Source organism: Dinoponera quadriceps, unplaced genomic scaffold, assembly GCF_001313825.1.
Source record: "Dinoponera quadriceps isolate SergipeBrazil2010 unplaced genomic scaffold, ASM131382v1 scaffold777, whole genome shotgun sequence".
Lineage (NCBI taxonomy): Eukaryota > Metazoa > Arthropoda > Insecta > Hymenoptera > Formicidae > Dinoponera > Dinoponera quadriceps.
The window spans coordinates 2,028,542-2,047,676 of NW_014555488.1; the positions used below are offsets into that span (position 1 = coordinate 2,028,542).

Sequence of the window (19,135 nt, forward strand, 5' to 3'; positions counted from 1 at the left end):
CTTCCTAGTGCGCGCGCGCTCGTCAACCGGCCCGTTTCGCGCGTCTCGGGACTTTTTTCACGCGCGCGCACGCATCTCCGGCATTGCGGCTGACCCGGTCAAACGGCCTTAGGAGGAGAAACCTTACGATCGATATACTCGCGTGTTTATTGCTGAACTTTTAAGAAAATTTATTGTCAAGCGTTTTCGACGTCCCCGGCGAGGGGGGAATCGCATCATTCTTGCCGAGCATGCGAGCGTCGCGTCGCTTCGGCGTGAAACTATCGGGAAAACGTGTTTCGCGTAGTATATCAAGCCGGACAAATTTATTGCTAGATAAATAACATCGGAGGTACGATGATACGCGTCCACACATACGCTCTCTCGCGCGCATATGTGATATTATAATACGCGGCCGCACTTGAGGAATGTGAGAGACGCGCGCGAGACGAAAGTAATGGAATACCGTCTCGCGTTCGTCGACGTATGCGGCCGTGCCGATGTGCGCGAGATCGGAGATCGATGAAGGGATTTAATGAACGATGATCAAGGTGTCACATTCAGGTATACAATAATTTTTTATTCCACCTCACTCACTCACTCTCTCTCTCTCTCTCTCTCTCTCGGACACTCGAGACACTCGAACGATGCGCGCGATATCATCCGATCGTGTTGACTACCGCATCATCTCCTCTCCCTTCTCTTTTTGTACTTGAGCGCAATCGCGATCTCGCGAATCCGCGAACGATCGGCGCGATCGGCGAGCATTTTTCGGAGCGTCCTCGCCGCTTGCGTTCCCACCTTCGAAAAGGATCCTCGGAAAATATAAGTTACGCTAGGAGTACTGGAAATTCGCGAAATCACAATTTATCCCGGCCGCGCGTCACCCTCACCGAGTTCGCCTGCGGCGAGCGAGTTCCTGGCGAACGAGCGCGGAATCGAAGCGCGCGGACACCGCCGAACCGGTGTTTTCTTTTCGCGACGGTACGCGCGAAGCACTACTCACTGGCCATCGAGAACGGTTGCGGTTACATATATCGTTTAACGTTAAACTGTCGCGCCGGTGAAAACCGCCGCGACGCTCGCGAGAGCACCGCTTAAAATAAGGCACCATCGTACGTCGCCCCGACAGGAAAAGGACATACATATCGCGACCCGATAACCCCCAGGTCGGCGTACACCTGCCTGCCAGGGTACGACCGGGCCAAAGGGACCGTGTGTCCGGCTGATACCGAGCGGCTTGAGCAATTTTCATCGATCGGGACGGTCGCCGATCGTAAAGCCGTTTATGCCGGCTGGCTATGCGCGGCACTTCTTCTTCTTCTTCTTCTTCCTCCTCCTCAACATCGAGCGAGCCGCGTAGCTCTCAGCTTCTTCCTCCTCTCACTTTTCCCTCGTGTCGTTTGGACGTAATCGTATTCGGCTACTCCTCCTTCCCCCCCACCTGGCTCGTCCTCTCGTTTCTTGCGCCGAGAGGCGCACCTTTGACACTTCACGGCGTGATTCTCGCGCGCGCGTTATTACGATGTAACTGTACCTCCTTCGTTCCTCTTTCCCTCCTTCGTTATTTCTCTCCCTTCGAGCGTTCACCGCTGCTCCCGGTGCCCTCGGCTTCCGTCGCTACGCTCGGGAGCCATCTTCGACGGGCCACCGTCACTCGGCGACGATTTCTTCGGAACGTCCGAGATTCGGTCGAGTTCCTATCGAGCACCTTCCTCGGGTATCCGTGGTCATGTCTTCCGAGTGAGGTCCAACGGTGGCCCGGTGTCTTGAAGGAGCTCGTTGTCCTCGCTGTCGCTCGACTTGTCCTCCTCCTCCGTGCTACCGGCGTCCGCCTCCTGCGCGTCCGTTCGCGCTCCTTCCTTCATACTGAGGTCCATCGGTTCCTCTTGCTCCGGGCCGAGAGATCGCAGGAACGCCAGGCTCTTGTCGTACGTGACCTCGATCGAGGCTGCCCGCGGGCATCCTCGCTCGACCGTCTCGCGGCCGACCTCGCGGCTCTCTTCGCTCCTCTTGGGCGACGGGGTCGAGCGCGGGGTCACGCTCTCGCTGGACGAGCTCGACAGACTGGTCACCATCTGCGGCGGACCCACCTGGTTGACGTAAGGTACGATGAAGCGCTGCTGGAACGGGAAAAACGGTGTGTTGAGCAGCTGCATGTGCGTGAGCGCCGGGTGGAACAACGGCGGGCCCCTCCACATGGGGAACCTCGAGACCTCCGGCCTGAGGAGCTCGTGCGGAGCCCTCGCGAGGTCGCCCGGCCTCAGGATCGGCTCTTGGCTGGTCCGCGGCGGCATCGGGATGTCCTGCGGCCTGAGAGCGCCGCCGTCCTCTCTCTTGGGCAACCGGTCCGGGTGATGGTGGTGGTGCAGATGATGATGGTAACTGTTCGCCGTGGTGGTCGCCGTGGTGACGATGCTGACCACGCTGCTCGCGCTCGTGTTGCTCGCGTTCTCGGCGTTGCTGTTGCTGCTGTTGTTGTTGTTCGCCGCGTCCAACGAGCCGAAGGCCTTCTCGTACGCGGTCTTCGGGTCCTTGATCAGGCGTGTCTGCGCCTGATGCGACTGCTCCTGCAGCAGGCAGTGTATCTTGAACCAGTTGGAGCGGCGGCCGTAGCGCGAGCCCGACTTCGACATGCCCACCATCAGGCACTTTCGCAAGCGGCACGCCTTGCAGGCGGTGCGGTTCTTCTTGTTGATCACGCAGACCCCGCCGTTTTTGCACTCGGAAATGCTGCCCAGATTGTTGTAGGTGCGCCCGAAGAAGGACTGTGTAACAGAAAGCGAAAGAGCCGCGCATTGGTCAGTGGCAAGGGAGGTCGAGCGACTCGTCAGCCGTCGGTTGGAGACGGGGGAAGCACGGTGAAATTTATCGTTACGATTCAGCTGGCTCGTCGATCGAAAACCTAGCTCAGCTGTCGGAGACCCGTGAGACTACGAAAGACCGGACTGGTGGAAGTAGGTACGAGGCCGCTTACGAGCCGTAATTGAAGCTTCAGACAATAAACGCTGTCCCGCAGCTATTCCGACGCGTGTGATGACTTTGAACTTAACGGTAAATCACCGGCGAGACGGATTTTAAGGAGCGCGGGATATCCTTGCACTGCAAGGGATCACGTCGGCGACGTAAGAGAGCCCGGACTCACAAAAGACAACGCGCGCGCCGCGACGATATCGCTCCTCTTTGTCTTCCCGCGGCGCGAGTTCTACACGATTTACGTAATTTCAGGCGCGAGTGTCACACACACGTCGCGAGAAACGGGTAATGATCTCGTCCCCTTCTTCTCCTCTTCCTCGTCCCTCTTTTTTCTTTTCCTCTCTTTTTCTGTTTCGTCGCCGGTGAATAAACGATACGGATGAATAGCCGTGGAAGAATGGCGGCGCGAAGATACTGACCTTGCAGCCTTCGCACGTGAAGGCCCCGAAGTGAAAACCCGCGGCCGGCTCTCCGCAAACCCTGCAGAGCTGATTCATCTGCAACAAAAAGATGCGACATGTGGTTACGCACGGGGTCCCGAGGACGCTCAGAATGTGCCTGATCCCCGTACAATGTCTGCCAATCACGGAAGGGTTCCTCGAGCCCGATCTAACGCGCGCGCTCTCGAAACGCGAGTTCGAAACAACGAGGAGAACTATGATACGGTATAATCGCGAGACATGTATGTGTCGGATCCTCCCCTCCCTCTCTCTCTCTCTCTCTCTCTCTTTGAATTTTAATATTATTTAATATTTCTTTCCATAATATCATCACTGTAAAATATCGATATCCTGTGATTCATTTGGTCTCTATCCACTTGTGTTACATGGACTAAATAATTTTTGCGTTTTAGTTTATTAATCGTGTTAATCTTACACCAAGAAGAAAATTATAGATTCCACGAAATTCTTTGCTCAAATGAATAAAAGTTTTTTTAAACACTACGTTTAGTCCACTGGACAAATTATATAATTACCGTAATAAGTTATCAGTTGATTTAATAATTACGATTTCGTCAGCAATTATATTAACGCAACATCTTGTCACGCCAATAAACACGTAATTTCTCAGTTCAGTGGACACAATATTCTTTTAATGAACGTGACCACCGATTTTATCGATTCCAATCGCTTTTCTTCTTAGTGTAGAATGGTCGCATAACTGAATGTTATGCGCAACACGAGTGGTCAATTGGATGACAAGAGTTCTCGACTTTAAATTGACATTTTCACAATCAAAAATTACTTCAGAAAGTAATTATATTTATTTACGTGAAAATTACCATAAGGAAAATATCGTGTTTAAAACAAAACTGAAATCATTTTTACTTATTTTTCTCAATTTATGGACAAGAAACAAGCGAGGAACAAATATGAGGAGATTAACATTGTTTGGAAATTATCTGTTTAAACACTAAGATACAATATATAGGTAATTTATCATTTTCAAGGAAAGTATCATACATATATAATTACAATGTTCTAGATAAGTTCAATTTATACACTTTTGGTACAATATCCCAATGATCTCATTGCGCTCTCTCCCGCAGAGAAAACAACGATTTCGCACTCCTGGGCGCAGGTTGTTTTTAATTTCCCGCAATGGACAAGAACAGTCCCTAACTGACAAATACACGGAGGCGCAAGATGAATGCTTATTAATATTTATCTGAAAATACATTTTAGCGCGCATGGATGACACCTGTCATCTGCACGGCCACTGTCAGTTAAACATCGAACGATTCGTTCGCCGAATAAACATGTCTATTTTCTCCCCCGACTGGCACAACCGCGCGGTCACAGATCACAGAATCTAAGACCACAGATCGGCGATGTATATATATATATATATATACAAAGCAATCGATATATATATATATCGATTATACAAATACATATATACGTTATAACGTCACTCGGGAGAATCTCAAGAATCCGCGGATTCGATCTCGCGCCGGGATCCCCGACTACAACCTGTCGTCGGACGCAGCCTTTGTGCGTTCGCGGCCGATCCGCATGCGTATTGCGGTCGCCAATCAGCGCGCTCGCATCTGCTCCGCGACGAAGATCCTCTCCGGGAGCGAACGGCATCGCGAGAAGCCGCCGTCCGGTCGTGGCAGCGGTGACGACGCGCGGCGGAGGACGAAGAAAGAAAGAAAGAAAGAAAGAAACAAGCAGGACCCTTTCTTGCCGCTTTCGCGCGAGGATCGACGCGGCGGTGGCGGCGGGGGTTTCGTTGCAAGAGACCGCGTTCCTATTAAAACCTAGTTAGCCAGTCATTACCGGGCCGCGCGCAGCTCCTCCGCGAAGGTTCTCTGGATACTCGGCGACCGGCCGCCGCTGCGAGAAAGGCGTGAAGAGAGGAGAGGAGCGACGGCGTGTGTGGCGTGAGCGTGCGGATTGTAGCGGGCAAAGAGCGAGGATGTGACTCGCACGGGCCCGATTCCCACACGAAAAGGGTGAACTAAGGTAACGGTCGAGCGACGGCGACCGCGCGCGCATTATGAGCCCGCGGAATAATCGCAGGTGATCGAGGAATCGTCGATCCGAGCGTCGAATTTCCGCGGACTGTGCAGGCCCGTCCATACAAGTCGCAATACGTAGTTCGCAAACGGTAGCAGGAAAGTGACAGCTATCCATTGCTTTCCTCTGATTGATCGACGCAGTTGCCGTAACGCGGAAAGCCGGAGTTGAACTTAACTCATTGCGCATGGCCGACTTGCGAATGCATGCGTCAAGTGTCATTTTATGAGTATCTCTTAATTTGAACGTGTAACACAAGGATTCTTGGAATGCGTTTTCTCGCTACCCACATCATTAAACAAGAATAGTGACAGCGAGTATCCAGAAAGCCTTAAGAACGTCAGAGTCGCGTTATAATTTCGAGTCGGATACCGAGTCGAAAATTTAATCTTACTTTATGTCTAATTTAGTTTTACATAAAATTTTCAGAGGTCTTCTATTGATGCTCCTTTGATGCCATAAGTAGGAACTTATTTCCGTTTTCTCCTCTTATAGACCTAATGTAGAACTTAAAATTTCGATTCAAGTATGTACGGGGGGACGCGTCGCTCGCGATTATTTTTTACGAGCGACCGTTTTCACAAGCGGGCGCCTTTACACGCGATTAGCATTTCAGTTGGTCGCGCTCCGCTCGCTCTTCGCGGATGATGAATATCCACAGTTAATATCCCATCGCCGAACGTTCCGAGTGGATCGAGACGGATGCGTGGCGGATGGTGCGCGGGATCTGCGAGAATCGATCGCGGATTTAGGCACCGCCGCCGTCACCGCGCGCCTCGTTGCGGAATCGGTTTGATTACAAAATGATTACGCGAACGAGCGTGGTGGACGGAGTTCCCACCGCGGCGATTTAAATCGCCGGGGTGTTTCGACACCGTCGAACGTTATTTATTTATCACGTGAATATATATCGGCTGCCGCGTGCGCGTCGTGATGGCGCCTTGCGAATATGTCGTGCGGTTTTTTCCCTCTCTCAGAGCGCGCTAAAAGAGGGAAAAAAGTGAATCAATCTCTCGTGAATCCATCACCGACGACCGGATTCCTGCGATCCGCCGCGCCGTCGCGAACGTCGGAAGCGACGGCGCGAGTACTCGAAAACGACTTTCGATCTCATTAACCTGCGAGCGTATGCGCCGCGGCCACGGGCTGATGACTTCTCACGGAAATGACGGCAAGGAGAGCCGTCCGAGAGGCGCAGGCCGAGGAAGCGGGCAAAAAAGGTTAAACGTCCAACAGATGACGCGGCGGCTATGTCACCTCGCTTCTAATCCCCGCGGCCGCAGACCGCTACACATCGACACTAAATAACGCGCTCGGGCCGCGCTTTCTTCTCGTTTTTCGTATCTGCATCGCGACACGCACGGCCGATCGGCGCCGCGCGGTCCGAATCCTTTCGGTCGTTAGGTCGCCCACCCGCGTGAGAATCTCATTGAAGACGCTGTCACAGAGAGCGCTCGATAAAAAAACACGGAGGTGCCGACATAACGCGTGTCTTCTTTTCTTTCTCCCCTAGTCGAAATTTTAGTCCTATTTTAAGTCTAATTTAGTTCTACACTCAATGCTCAATAGAAGATCTTTGTGCTCTTTTGGTGCTAAAAATAAGGAAGTTTTGCCGTTTTCACCACTTGAAGACTTAATGTAGAACTAAAATCTATCTGGAGGATTAAATTCCCTTTGTAACTTCAAAGGAACATTTATTGTGTTCCTTTGATGCTATAAGTGGGAACTTATTTCCGTCTTCTCCGCTTGGAGACTTAATGCAGAATTAAAAATTTCGACTCGGATCTTCCCGCATCGAAATTTTAGTGTTATTCTCACGCTCTTAGTTTGCGCTTACTTGAACGGCCTATAGACTAATAAAAACTTATTTTGACGATACTAACAATTCTTAATTTCTCTCTGGAATCTTTAATTCTACACATTGAATTTTAATGCTACCTTCAACAACTTATTTTGACATTAAAACAACGAAAACGAAAATTTAAAACATCATTAAGGTTAAAGTGGAGGTTATATTATAATATTAGAATCGAAATTGAATCTATTTTGCTATCTTAGCTCCTATTATTTTGCAGAATTAAAGGTTTAATATAGAGCCAAAATTTTGACTGGGATTTGCATCGCAAAGACGAGACACGTTTCCTCTCTGCGATCTCCCCCGTTCTCTCGATTTTATTTCTCGACTGCCGATTCACCAAGAATAATTCAGCTTGGGTAAATACCAATCAAACATGCGAGCGACGACGGGCGTAAATTCGCGCGACCGCTAGGTGCTTTCAACCCGATCAGTTTGCGAGAGACACCGTAATTTAATTGAATCGCGAGAACCGTGATTAAACGCATTAAATGCCACAGAAATACCATATTTGAATAATAGGAAAGGTCGTAATTCACAGTAAAGGCTATGTGACAAGCGGATCTCTCTCTCTCTTTTTCTCTCTCTGTCTTTCTCTCTCTCTCCCGTCCCCGGCAATTAATTCTTGACATTAATACCAATTTTTATTACAAGTGATCATCTTTCTTTATATCCACCGTTGACCATGTAACCATATGTATATCGTTTGACGTAAAGGATATTATTAGTATCAATGTCGTCGTTGTTTATGAAAAGTAGCTAATACGAAACCGAATGCACTTCCGGATGCACCCTACGCTATGATAAATCGTGAAAATAGAATAAAATGAGGAAATATATGAAAAATACGTGTATTACTTTTTTTTGAAAGCATAATAAAGGAAGCAAATTAAACGGGACGCTCTGCGACTCGCATTCGCCAGCGAAATACTTGGTTACTAAAAAGTTTTTACGGAAGTTAACGAGAGAAACAGAGAGAAAGAAAGAAAGAAAGAAAGAAAGAAAGAGAGAGAGAGAGAGAGAGAGAGAGACTCACCACGTCGGTGTTGGCCGCTGCCGAGGTGATCGTCGACGTAGGCGTCCACCACCCTGAGGTGGCGGATGTCGTGTTGGCGATGATACCAACACCCGTCGCACCCGAGATGGTTCCGCTCCCTGACAATCCTCCCGGGCTCGACAAATCGCCCACGTCCATTCGACGCTCTTTAATCCCTCGGTGTCAGCCGTCCTGGCCTGTAAGCCGACCTGCCCTCTTTCCGTTTGAGGTAGCGAGCTAACATTTTGCACGCTTTTCTCGCGTTGTCGCGTGCTTGTCGGCGAAGTATTTGGTGCGACGCGCGATTTCCGGTCGCTTTCCGCCTAAAAGAAGAAAGAAAAAAAACGAATAGCTCTCTGGAAAGCTACTGCGATGCTGCTTACTAGTGGTGAAAGATTAAACATAAGTAGAAATAAAGCATGACTTAGTGCTGTTAAATATTAATATTACCTTCTTAATATTAATATTTCATTTTATCCTCCCATAATCATATTAATATTAAGAAAGCAATATTAATATTTAATAGCGCTTTATTCTTAAAGGCCCCTTAATACTTTTCAATATTTGGTTAAATGAAAATTTACTCAATCGCTCATACAATTTCGCATATTTAATTATTATTTACCGCCGAATCTGTAGATAATATTAGGTCGTTGATAATGTCATGTACGAACAATCGAGTTCCTTCATCAATTTAGGCCGGAGTCGAGGCTCCATAATCGACGATTTATTCGTAAATATATCAAATAGGCATACAAGCGCACACACACACAGAATTAGTTTGGTGTTGAATGTCGCCTCCTGGCAACGGAACGCCCAAATATACGGTAACGGATATCCCTCCGGCTATTAGCGCGACGTTTTTACGGCGAACGAACGCGCGAACGAACGGCGTATCAGCGCGGCGTATAATAATTATTTCAGAATACGAGCGGCGCGGCGGAGGGTCGCTGGCGTGCACGGGAAAGATAGAGAAGGAGAGGAAGATAGAAAGAGAGAGAGAGACAGAGAAAGAGAGAAGGCCGTTGAGAGTCGTCCGAAATCGCGAGATCGCCGAGCATCCCCCGGGCCCCGCGCTCGCTCGCTCGCTCGCGTATCGCTCGAGATAACATGTCGTGTTTACAACGGTGTAACGCCATTACCATGTTAACGCAGCCCGCCCTGCGAGGGACGCATAAATACGAGAGCTAATTACAGACGCTGCCACGTATTAATTTTCGTCCGCGCGCCACGTGGGAACTCAGCCGGCGCGCGCGAGAGAGAGAAAGAGAGAAAGAGAGCGCTGGCGCGCGTAAACGTGTACCACGCCGTTGATCTCGACGAGATTTAATTTCAATTTGTTGAAGAGGAACTCTCCGCGACGGTCGGCCGTTGCAACGCGAGATGGAACGGGAGATGTCGTAAATCCACCGTGTGCGCGCGCGCAAAGAGGACTGATGATATTGTCCGTATGGAACACAATGTAAAGAAACGAAGCGCTGTACTTTAGCTGTTGACGAGAAATCCGATCGGCGGGTCCGCGGAAAATCGATCCAGTTTTCACGACACGATTCGAAAGTGAGTGTTAACAGAGGGGGGGAGGGAGGGTGGAGGACGGGCGACACGACTGGGAGCTTGATTAGTCAATCTCAAAGCCACGATTAAGAACGCAGTAATTGGCGGCGACGGTGGCGGCCGCGAGTTAATCTTACGGAATATTATCGGCGCGCACTTGCAACACGATCTCACATTATACGCAAGAATCTGTGGCAGTGAAGATTATACACGAGATTTCGAGTGTTCATGGATTATAATTGAAACGCGTGATTGCGTTTATTAAATGCCATGAATTTATAGTTGCGAGAGATTACGAGCCGGCGCGCCGTTCGAGCCGCTGCTAACATGTCGGAGTCGGCGGCGGCGTAAACCGAGGAGAACCGATGCGTCTAATCCGGAACACTAATGGCTACCAGCACAAACAAGCGTAAAATCCACAATTAGCGCATATAATTTGCATCCCCCTCCCCCGCTTCGCCGAAACCTTTTAACCGTCGATCGGTGATAATTCAGAGCCATTAAGGCGTGAACCTTAACATCGGTCGGTGCGCGAGGTCTACGCCTGAATATCGAAAGAACCGTTTCTCGCTTCTTGACTTCGCGTCTAATAGCAGTTTATCGTAAGAATGTGGTTTCCAGAACACCCCCTCGGTAGATGTACGGCTACTCCGTTTAAAGGCATTCCGGAATATCTTCGCGAAGGGGCTCACACATCCGGAACCTGAGCAATAACCTTCGGTATCGAACCAACGAAGAAAATTCCCCTTTATCGAACTCATCATTGCAGCTCGCAATGCGGAATTACACGATCACCTCGTGACCCCTCTGCGAATAATCGCGACTCGCACGGGAAAAAGGAACTCTGTTCCTGCAACAAAATGGGGACCAGATGAAAACTCGATGACGAGAAATGAAAACTCGACGGCAATAAGTGATATATCTCTGTTACCGCGACTGGGAACATTCGTGTGAACATTCAGCTGCATTGAAACTCGGTCGAGACGAACTGAAAATAATTGACTGAGTAGAAACATCCTACACTGAGAGAAAAATATTTGCTATTTATAATTATAATCATCATAGTAAAAGAATTATAGTCGGGGAAACTAATTTTCTAGTAAGTGTTATTATAGTGTCGTTAGTGATAATAACCTTGCATATATGTTGCTAATGTTATTTTTGTGTTTAAAACTAAAAAAAGGGTTACGGTTGACATCGAAAGTAACTATTATCTTTCTTAATGTATATTGAGAGAAATTATAGTTACTTTCGGCCTCAGCAATACCCTTTTTATGATTTTAATCATAAAAATAGTAGCAGGAATGTGCATGTAAGGTTATTATTACTGACACTGTGATAATACTTATTAGAAAAATGATTCTCCTGACGATAATTCTTTCACCGTGATGATTATCGTTACAAATATACCAAATATTTTTTCTCTCAAAATATAGGAATCTTTCCGTTCCTAGAATCGAATTCTCATTTGGTCTTTAGGTAACGGAAAATTCACTTACACCAACGGAATTGTTTTTTTCCGTGCGAGATAACGTCAAGCACGAATATTCTCGTTAAAGGGACTTTCGTTCGTGCCATCAACGAAGGAATCGTTGCGCGAAATGCGACTGAACGATCGCTCTCGCGAGCGAGCGTGCACGTTATTCTCACGTAAAGCGTACACTAAAATCGAACATAATCGGCCATGTCGCGACAAAGAGGCACGCCGCGGTACCGCCGATAAATTTTATTGCGCGCCGTCTTCGCAGACTAATGACAAATTAATTAAGAGCCCGTATGCCCGCGGAAGACCGGTTCCGCTGAATACATCGTCGCCTCGCCGCGCGCGTGCGGCTCCGATAAATCCTTGTTTTCACGGATTAACGCGCGCGCGCGCGCACCCGTCCGGCGGAGCGGTAGCGCAATTGTAACGCGGCGATAAACACGCGTTCTCGAGTTACGACGGCGCGATGATGACGGCGACGACGATAACAGGCCATCGGTGGCATCAGGGTTTTTCCTATTTGCGTTTTCGAGTCGACGACGAGCGTGTATTTCATTAGCTGTTGCCGAAGGACGCCATTCTCGTTTGCGCGCAAAACTATTATCGCGCCGCCGCACCGTCACCGATATGTCTCAGCTGTCATAGAACGTGGCGCGAAGACGCGCCACACACGTCTTTTCGATATTATTAATGTAGATTGCGACGCGTCCTCGGACTTTAAAGAACAAGAAAGAGGAGAGGTGAGACTCCTCGCGTCAGCGCGTAGCGGCGCGCCCTGCGCGCCTTCGCTGAGGAATGCCTACGCTCGCGGCGTGGACAGATCACGCGGGCGACGCAATATCGATTGTGACTTTAATTTGCGAAATAATTGGGGTGTTAGGGCGCAATTAGCGGCGGTGCGAGAGGCAATGGCGCGGGCATTAAATCGCGCGACCGCGATCTGCCGGCCGCCGTAATGTTCGGCGAGACGGCCTGACATTTCGACGCGCGAAACAACGTCTCGATCGCGTCGCTTTGGCGAGGCGTCAGGCCGTGATCCGAAGCGTGAGTCGAAGTCCTCTTCATGATACGAGTTCTATAAGCGTGTTCCGGATGAATTAATTACTCGATCGACGGAATTTCTTTTGCGAAGTATGAGAACTCCGTTAAACTCCGTTACATATGTATTAAAAAAAAAGAAGGAAAGAAAAAAGTGCCACGTTCAAATAAATATTTACGTTAAGGAATATTGGAATGATTATTTTACTTCACGGGAGAAAGGGATTAGCTGTCCATATAACCGAAATTCAGTTACCAGACGTAGTTTTTAGCTGTGGGAGTTAAAAACTAGGCGTAGGGACAAAAAGAATCAGCTAAATTAACTAAATTTCAGTTGAATCATATGGACGACTAACTGTTACCTGTGGGAATTATTTATTTTTTTTTTTCGTGTTGGATCAAGTAAACGTAACTTCAATGAAACTAAGAAAAGTGCTACATTCTCTCTCAAGTAATATTTACTTAATCCAAGTAAAATAATCATTCAAATACTCTTTAGTAAATATTTATTACTTGAATATAGAACTTTTTTTCTTTCAGTGTACATATCACAAGTACCGAGATACTCCGCAACGATCAGCCGTGACACTCGGTGTGTCAAGCCGTGAAAGTTCGCACGATCGCACGGTATTGAGATATCCGGCGAAATCAATGCAAATTTATCTGGCGATAACGCTCGGTCGGTTTCTAACGACCTCCTGTATGCGTTTCGTCGCTGTCGTCGCAGCTAATTCGTTTCTCCCTGTCGGCCCGATCGATTCCTCTCGCTTTGCGAAAGTCACCGTCACTCCTATCCCGCTATTAATAATTCGAGATTGTCCGGCAATATTTCTTTTTCCATCTGACAGGCGCTCGCGCGCGCGATCGCTCGACTACCACTGCTCATCTTCGTGATAATAATAATGATCGAAAGGTAAAACACATTCGTGCCCAAAATATCGCCTGTGTATGCGTGTGCGTGTATATATTCACACATACACACACACGTGTACACGCGCTTCGTTCCTCCTTTCTTTTATTCTTTTCTTTTTTCTTTTTTTTTTTTGTCAGACGGACATCCCGATCGCTGCCAAGTCGTGGCAGCCAATGAGTGACGAGCAGACTGCAGTTTTAATGAACCGGTTGTGAGCCGGCACGTCACACGGATATCACCGTGCCGGCTGCAGACAGTCGAAATTGTTGTGCCCCTCCCCTCCCCCGCGGCCGTGATGTCGTGACAAATTAATCGTAATCGCCGCGAGGCCCGAATGGATTTTTCATGTAACGGCATCGCCCGGCCCGTTCGCGATCGCGCGCGGCACGTTATTAATGCCGAGCCTCGCCGATCGAGTCGATCGATTTTCATACGTGATTTCGCGAATCGAGCGCGCCGATGTTGCAGCTGCCGAGTCTCCCGAATGCTTTTAAATCCCCCGCAACATTCGCGTTGGGCTTTGAAAGTCTCGAGTGTTGAGTGTCAACGTGTCAGCGGTAGCGAGTCGAGACACCTTCAACTTCTGCGGCTTGATCAAAGAAGCTCACGCGACGCAGGTGTGAATCGGTTCCGATGCGGCGTATTAATCGAGCGCAGTGACAGCTCTCGGATAAACAAAACAACAAGACGCGTCGCCTCGTATGAAAGGCGTACATCGTTGCGTCACGTTATCGAAACGTAATTTCGCAAGAGATCGCGCCCCGACATTGTTTGCATCTCGCTTGCATAAGAGCGTGACGTCACGATTCTCCCAAACTCCGCTCTGAGAAAAGCGAAATGCGATGCGGCGTTCACGTTACGCCAGAAAATTATGTTGTGAACAAATGACAGAGAGAACGGCGCTCGATTAATCTCGCGCGACGCCCCTCGAGATCTCCTCGCGACGTTGCATCGAACGTCGCCGTGAAATTTGATCGTATCGAACATCCGAATGAGCTAATCGACCTAACCTAACACGCTCGAATGACGAATGTACTATTGCAATGAGAAAGAGAGACTGTCGAGTCCCAGCGATTTGTCATGTTCGTTTTTTAGCAAAAACCGCAAGAAGGCGGCACCGCTCGATATTTATTAATTTTACGTTTTTCAATTTTAACTCAAACTACTCCGAGTCTCAGAGTTTCTTCTGAGCTTAATTTAAGTCAACGAAACTTTTTGTTATATTTCCTCTCGTAAGAAAGTATCGGTCAGCAAAATACCAGGAAAAAGGCGCAAGATCAGATCTGTCATTCAGAATAGTGCTGTCCATTTCGACTATCTGAATCTTTCAGTGACTGAATGTACGAATAATTTCAGACGTTTGCGAATTATTACAAACTATTGATTTTTCTGACGTTACAACGGATAATAATAACGTCCGAAATTAGCCGTATACTCAATTACTGAATGACTCGGGTAGTACCCGGATAGTCGAAATTGACAGCACTGCTTCAGAACCGCCGAGTGTTGGGTGCTCGTATCAGTGCGTACCTGCGCGAAATCTGTCCAACGACGCAGTCCCGCTTATCACTGTATCCCTCTTCCTGCCGACGCACCCCCGAACAAACCTTCTGTGCTCGTCGTGTCGCGCCTACGAGCGCATCGTCGTCAATCGATATCAACGACAGCGACGCATTCTCGGCCGCTCCTCGGCCGCTCGTTCGCAAGCACAGAAAGCACACACCGACGACGCGCACGTCGTTCATTCACGCACACCGCGCGAGCCGTCAAGCAGTTCGCGATCGTCCCCGTCGCGTTAATAACGTCATCGCACCAAACCGATATTTATCTTATCCATTTATGTACTCCGATGCGCACACACTCGCGTCGCACCTCGGGTTCGGCGATATCCTCCGGCAGCGCAGGGAAGCGCGATCATCCGTCGGGTGGAACTCACAGTAGGAGAACGCCGGGCTTTGGCCTCGAAATGCCAACGACGAGTGTCCTCCGGGTTACCGTGCGCGGTGACCTTCCTTCCGGAAGCAAACTGCCGGAATCCAGCGGGATCGCTCGCCCGACGTCGCGCGACTTTTCGACAATTCCTCCGTGTAGCGGCGGGTCACGGCCCGGAAAGGAAACGGACGGAACCGATCGTGTGATATCAGGTGGAACGGGGAAACGCGCGGGATGATACGGGGGCGAAGAAGAGGAAGAAGACGGCGTCGTGGCTGGCTGGACCGCCGGCCGGCTCGGGGCGTGCGCTCGTGTAGCACGTGGCCGCGAGACTGAGTATCCCCTACCTCGGGCACCTTCGTCAGTCCGTTTGTCCGCCTCGTCCTTATCTCGCCTACCCACCCGAGAAAGACTACCGCGGCCTTCTCTCGCGGTCTCGCTCGCTCCTGGCAAGGTGATCTCTTTCGCGTTCTCTCTGTCCGCCACCGCTCTCGTCTTTCTCACTGCCTTCTCGCTCTCCCTCCTTCTACCCGTCTCTCTCTCTCTCTCCGTCCGCATGTCCGTCCGTCCCTCCCCCCGTCTCCCTCTCTTTCTCCCTCTCGAGAGCCACCGCGGCTCGGTGTAGCATCCGTCTCCGCGGTGGAGGCACCACTCGGTCCAGCTGTTCCTCTCGCTCGCTCGCGCGCTCCCTCGCGCCTCGTCCCTCTCCGTCCGTTCCAGCTGTTCGTATCGCACTTTGTCCCTCGCCGTCTATCCGCCTTACGTCCGTCTCTCTCCCCCGCCTTCTCTCTAGCTACAACCTGCTCCGCGCGAGGAGCCGCGGCGATTCTCCCGCGACCGAGGAGACGACACACGTACCTATGCGCGCTTCTATCTCTCCCCCTTCCCGCACGCCGGCCCCTTTCTGCTCGGTTCAGCGGTATCTTATGCAGATTCGCGGTAGAGAATTTCGTTCCGTTCCACGACGCCGTAGCGCAAAGCGAAGAATCACGGGATCCCGTTCTCTCTCCCTCTCTCTCTCTCTCTCTTTCTTTCTTTCTTTCTATCTCTCGCGGGACCAATTTTTAGATCCGTGAGAAGTTCAAGGTGAGAACGCTGCTGATCGGAACTCGTGTCAGCCGTCATGACATCGTTATCACGCTACTGCGTTTTATTAGGTCATATATAAGGCAGAATCAATCGCGTGTACAAAATCGCGTGTACGGCAAATAGGAAGGAAACGAGGTGGAAGATATATGTACTTCTAATTATATTTCTCGACCGTATTTCAATCTTTATCTATAACCTTCCATATCTACAATCTGTAATCTTATCTATGATTCGATCGTCAGTCAAGCTTTCATATAAGAAATGGGAATCAGCGCAACAGTCAATATATTAAGCTCAAAGCGAAGAATATCGCGAAATACTCGAAAGTTTTATCACTCTGCGTTTGTTCCGAGTTTGCATTCGTAAGTGTTCGGAAATTAAAATAGACAAGACGCATCGAAATTCGCAGTCGAAGCCGTGGAGATAGACGCAGGAACTGTTCGTGCTACAAAACACGACGCAAGGTAACATTTAACGGTTACTCGCGTAAGTATACCAGTCAGCCACCTCGTAAACGTAATCGAAGGAAACGCTACCGCGTCGTATAATGAAGTACTTTATTGCAGACGTGCTTTTTTTCTTCTTCCGCGCGCCCTAGCTATCGCAGGTGCGGCTGCTCCAAAGTAAACGTAGTCGCGCCCGCACACGTGAGATCTCGCGCTGCGATACCACGTCGTAAGTTCATCTATTTTAATTATAAGGCAATCCACGTACAAACACGATGCCCTCTCTCTCTCTCTCTCTTTAGAACACGCAAATGCAGATTTAAATGCACGAATAAGAGTAACGAATAAGTTCAAGTTTAACAAAGAGTTCGTCATTTCGAAATAATAGCATGTTACACAGAGTTTTTTGTTTCTTGTTATCTTGTTCTTATTATCTTGTTAACAATTTATATATAACGTTAAAAGGATAAGATGAGATAAAAGATAAAATAGTTAATCAATAGATTATGTATTTGATTTGCATAGTAATTATTAATACAGTTAAGTTTGTTATTAAAACATTATAGTAGAAGTTAAAAAGTGTTAAAGCGAAAGCATGCGATTTTTTTACTGAATTAATAAAAATTATTTGATACTGATAATGATTTTTGAAAAGATATAACGTGCGACGAGCGGCACACGTTGTCTGGTGACTTCAATGCATGGCCGTTTCGGAGATTTCAACACGTGGTTGCGCTGGTAATTTCAACGCGTGTGCGAACGGTGTTCAAGCGCGCGAGCTTTTCATTCGCTTCCGCAGATATCTTTGTTATTTTCGAGGGATAAATATTTTTATTTAATTTAAAGAGCACTCTTTTTGAAAAATAAGAAGTGAATTAACATCAGTAATATACGAGTAAAAAATAATACGGTTTCCCGATCCGTCGATCCACGAATCTCCGAGTTGGTAAATGTGAAAATCATTTATAATTATCGACGATAACGGTAATTATCATTCTTGGTCTATGATTTTTTATGTGTCGATGGTTTTATTGTTCTTTTTAGCTGTTCGTCGCGGTCGTACGTGGTTGGAACGTACGCGTTCGATTTTGCTGACGCTGTCGTGATCGATCGTAAAATGCTTGTATCGAACGAGCGCGTAAATAAATCCAATGACGTGTGACTTAACGATCCACGTGGAAAATATCAGCGTCTCGCGCGAGCATCCGTGAAGTATGCACCTTCGCATGAATATCCATTGCGCATTATCGCCAACCGCGGTGCAATCTCCCAATCTCTGCGGCGATATCGCAATCAGTTTCTTCCCCCGTTTGTTTTGCTTCCAGCTCGTCTTGAGATGAGACAAATGGTGTGCCGTTCTATCACCGGCGCAACGGAATGAAGCCGGAGAAGGCTCCGTTGTACGAAGTGGGAGGCGCTCGATCGGCGACCAATAGAAAGAGCCGCCACCCACGAAGTAATAAAAATTAATTTATCACACGGATCGCCGCCTACGCCATTGCTCCGTTCGCACCGGAGAGATACCGCAGCATCCCGCGAGATAGCGTTATCTGTCGGGTATTCCGGGAAATATTCAACTCGCGCGTTGCGGGATGAATTTGTTTTGATACGCTTCCAAATTAGGTCGTCTCATGTTAGTACTGGAATATAAGGTACAGATAAATCGTATTCCCCATCAAAAAAATGTTGATAGATTTATCGTTTTAAGACATTATCGATTGATAGATTTATTGTTTTAAATTATTATTAATTTGTAATAATATTAGCAACAATAGCAATTGTAATGTAAAATGTTTAATTGTCGAAATACGAGTGTTATGAGTAATATTACTGGAATGCGAAAGAATTAACCGAAATTAAAAGATTTTTTCATTTGCATATCCGCAGATTTCTACAAAATATTTTTTCATTAGTTATTTAGTTGAAGCAAAAAGCGTCCTTTTGATGTCTCATAATAGGTGAACAAATAAATGTTCGACACGCACGTTTGTTAATAAATAAATAAAAACCTTAATCTGCTCTTTAAAATGTATGTACGTGTAATTTTGATACAAAGAAGTTATTGTTATTCAAATTCAATGAAAATTAAAATTAAAAAATAAAAATAAAAAATTTAAAGTTCGCCATTTCTCATACAATTCAACGTATCTTAGCGGAAAATAACAATCTCATATTTAAAAACTAAAAACTTTATGCTATGCTTATGCCTATACTTTCCGAATTATCTCATTATCATTATCATTATTATTATTTTGTCCAAATTGCAGCTGGTTGAATTTAAAATCATAAAATTTGGAAATAAGAGGGACGTT

At 47.8% G+C, this 19,135-nt stretch overlaps 1 protein-coding gene across 1 annotated transcript; it reads right to left on the reverse strand.

The window, feature by feature from the left end:
• Nucleotides 1-237: 237 nt before the first annotated feature.
• On the reverse strand, nucleotides 238-15,596 carry LOC106744350. Its single transcript, XM_014619035.1, has 4 exons — nucleotides 14,887-15,596; nucleotides 8,369-8,691; nucleotides 3,375-3,452; nucleotides 238-2,747 (listed from the first exon to the last, which is right to left on the reverse strand). Exons 2-4 carry the CDS (start codon nucleotides 8,525-8,527, stop codon nucleotides 1,710-1,712), a joined length of 1,275 nt encoding a protein of 424 aa, XP_014474521.1. The 5' UTR covers nucleotides 8,528-8,691; nucleotides 14,887-15,596; the 3' UTR covers nucleotides 238-1,709.
• Between the last annotated feature and the right edge of the window lie 3,539 nt (nucleotides 15,597-19,135).

Excerpts from the sequence above, each read along its gene's own strand:
- LOC106744350 (XM_014619035.1), bottom strand. The coding sequence starts at position 8,527 with ATGGACGTGGGCGATTTGTCGAGCCCGGGAGGATTGTCAGGGAGCGGA. Across the intron at positions 3,453-8,368 it reads CAGCGGCCAACACCGACGTG|ATGAATCAGCTCTGCAGGGT; the intron begins GTGAGTCTCTCT and ends TTTTTGTTGCAG. Across the intron at positions 2,748-3,374 it reads TCACGTGCGAAGGCTGCAAG|TCCTTCTTCGGGCGCACCTA; the intron begins GTCAGTATCTTC and ends TCTGTTACACAG.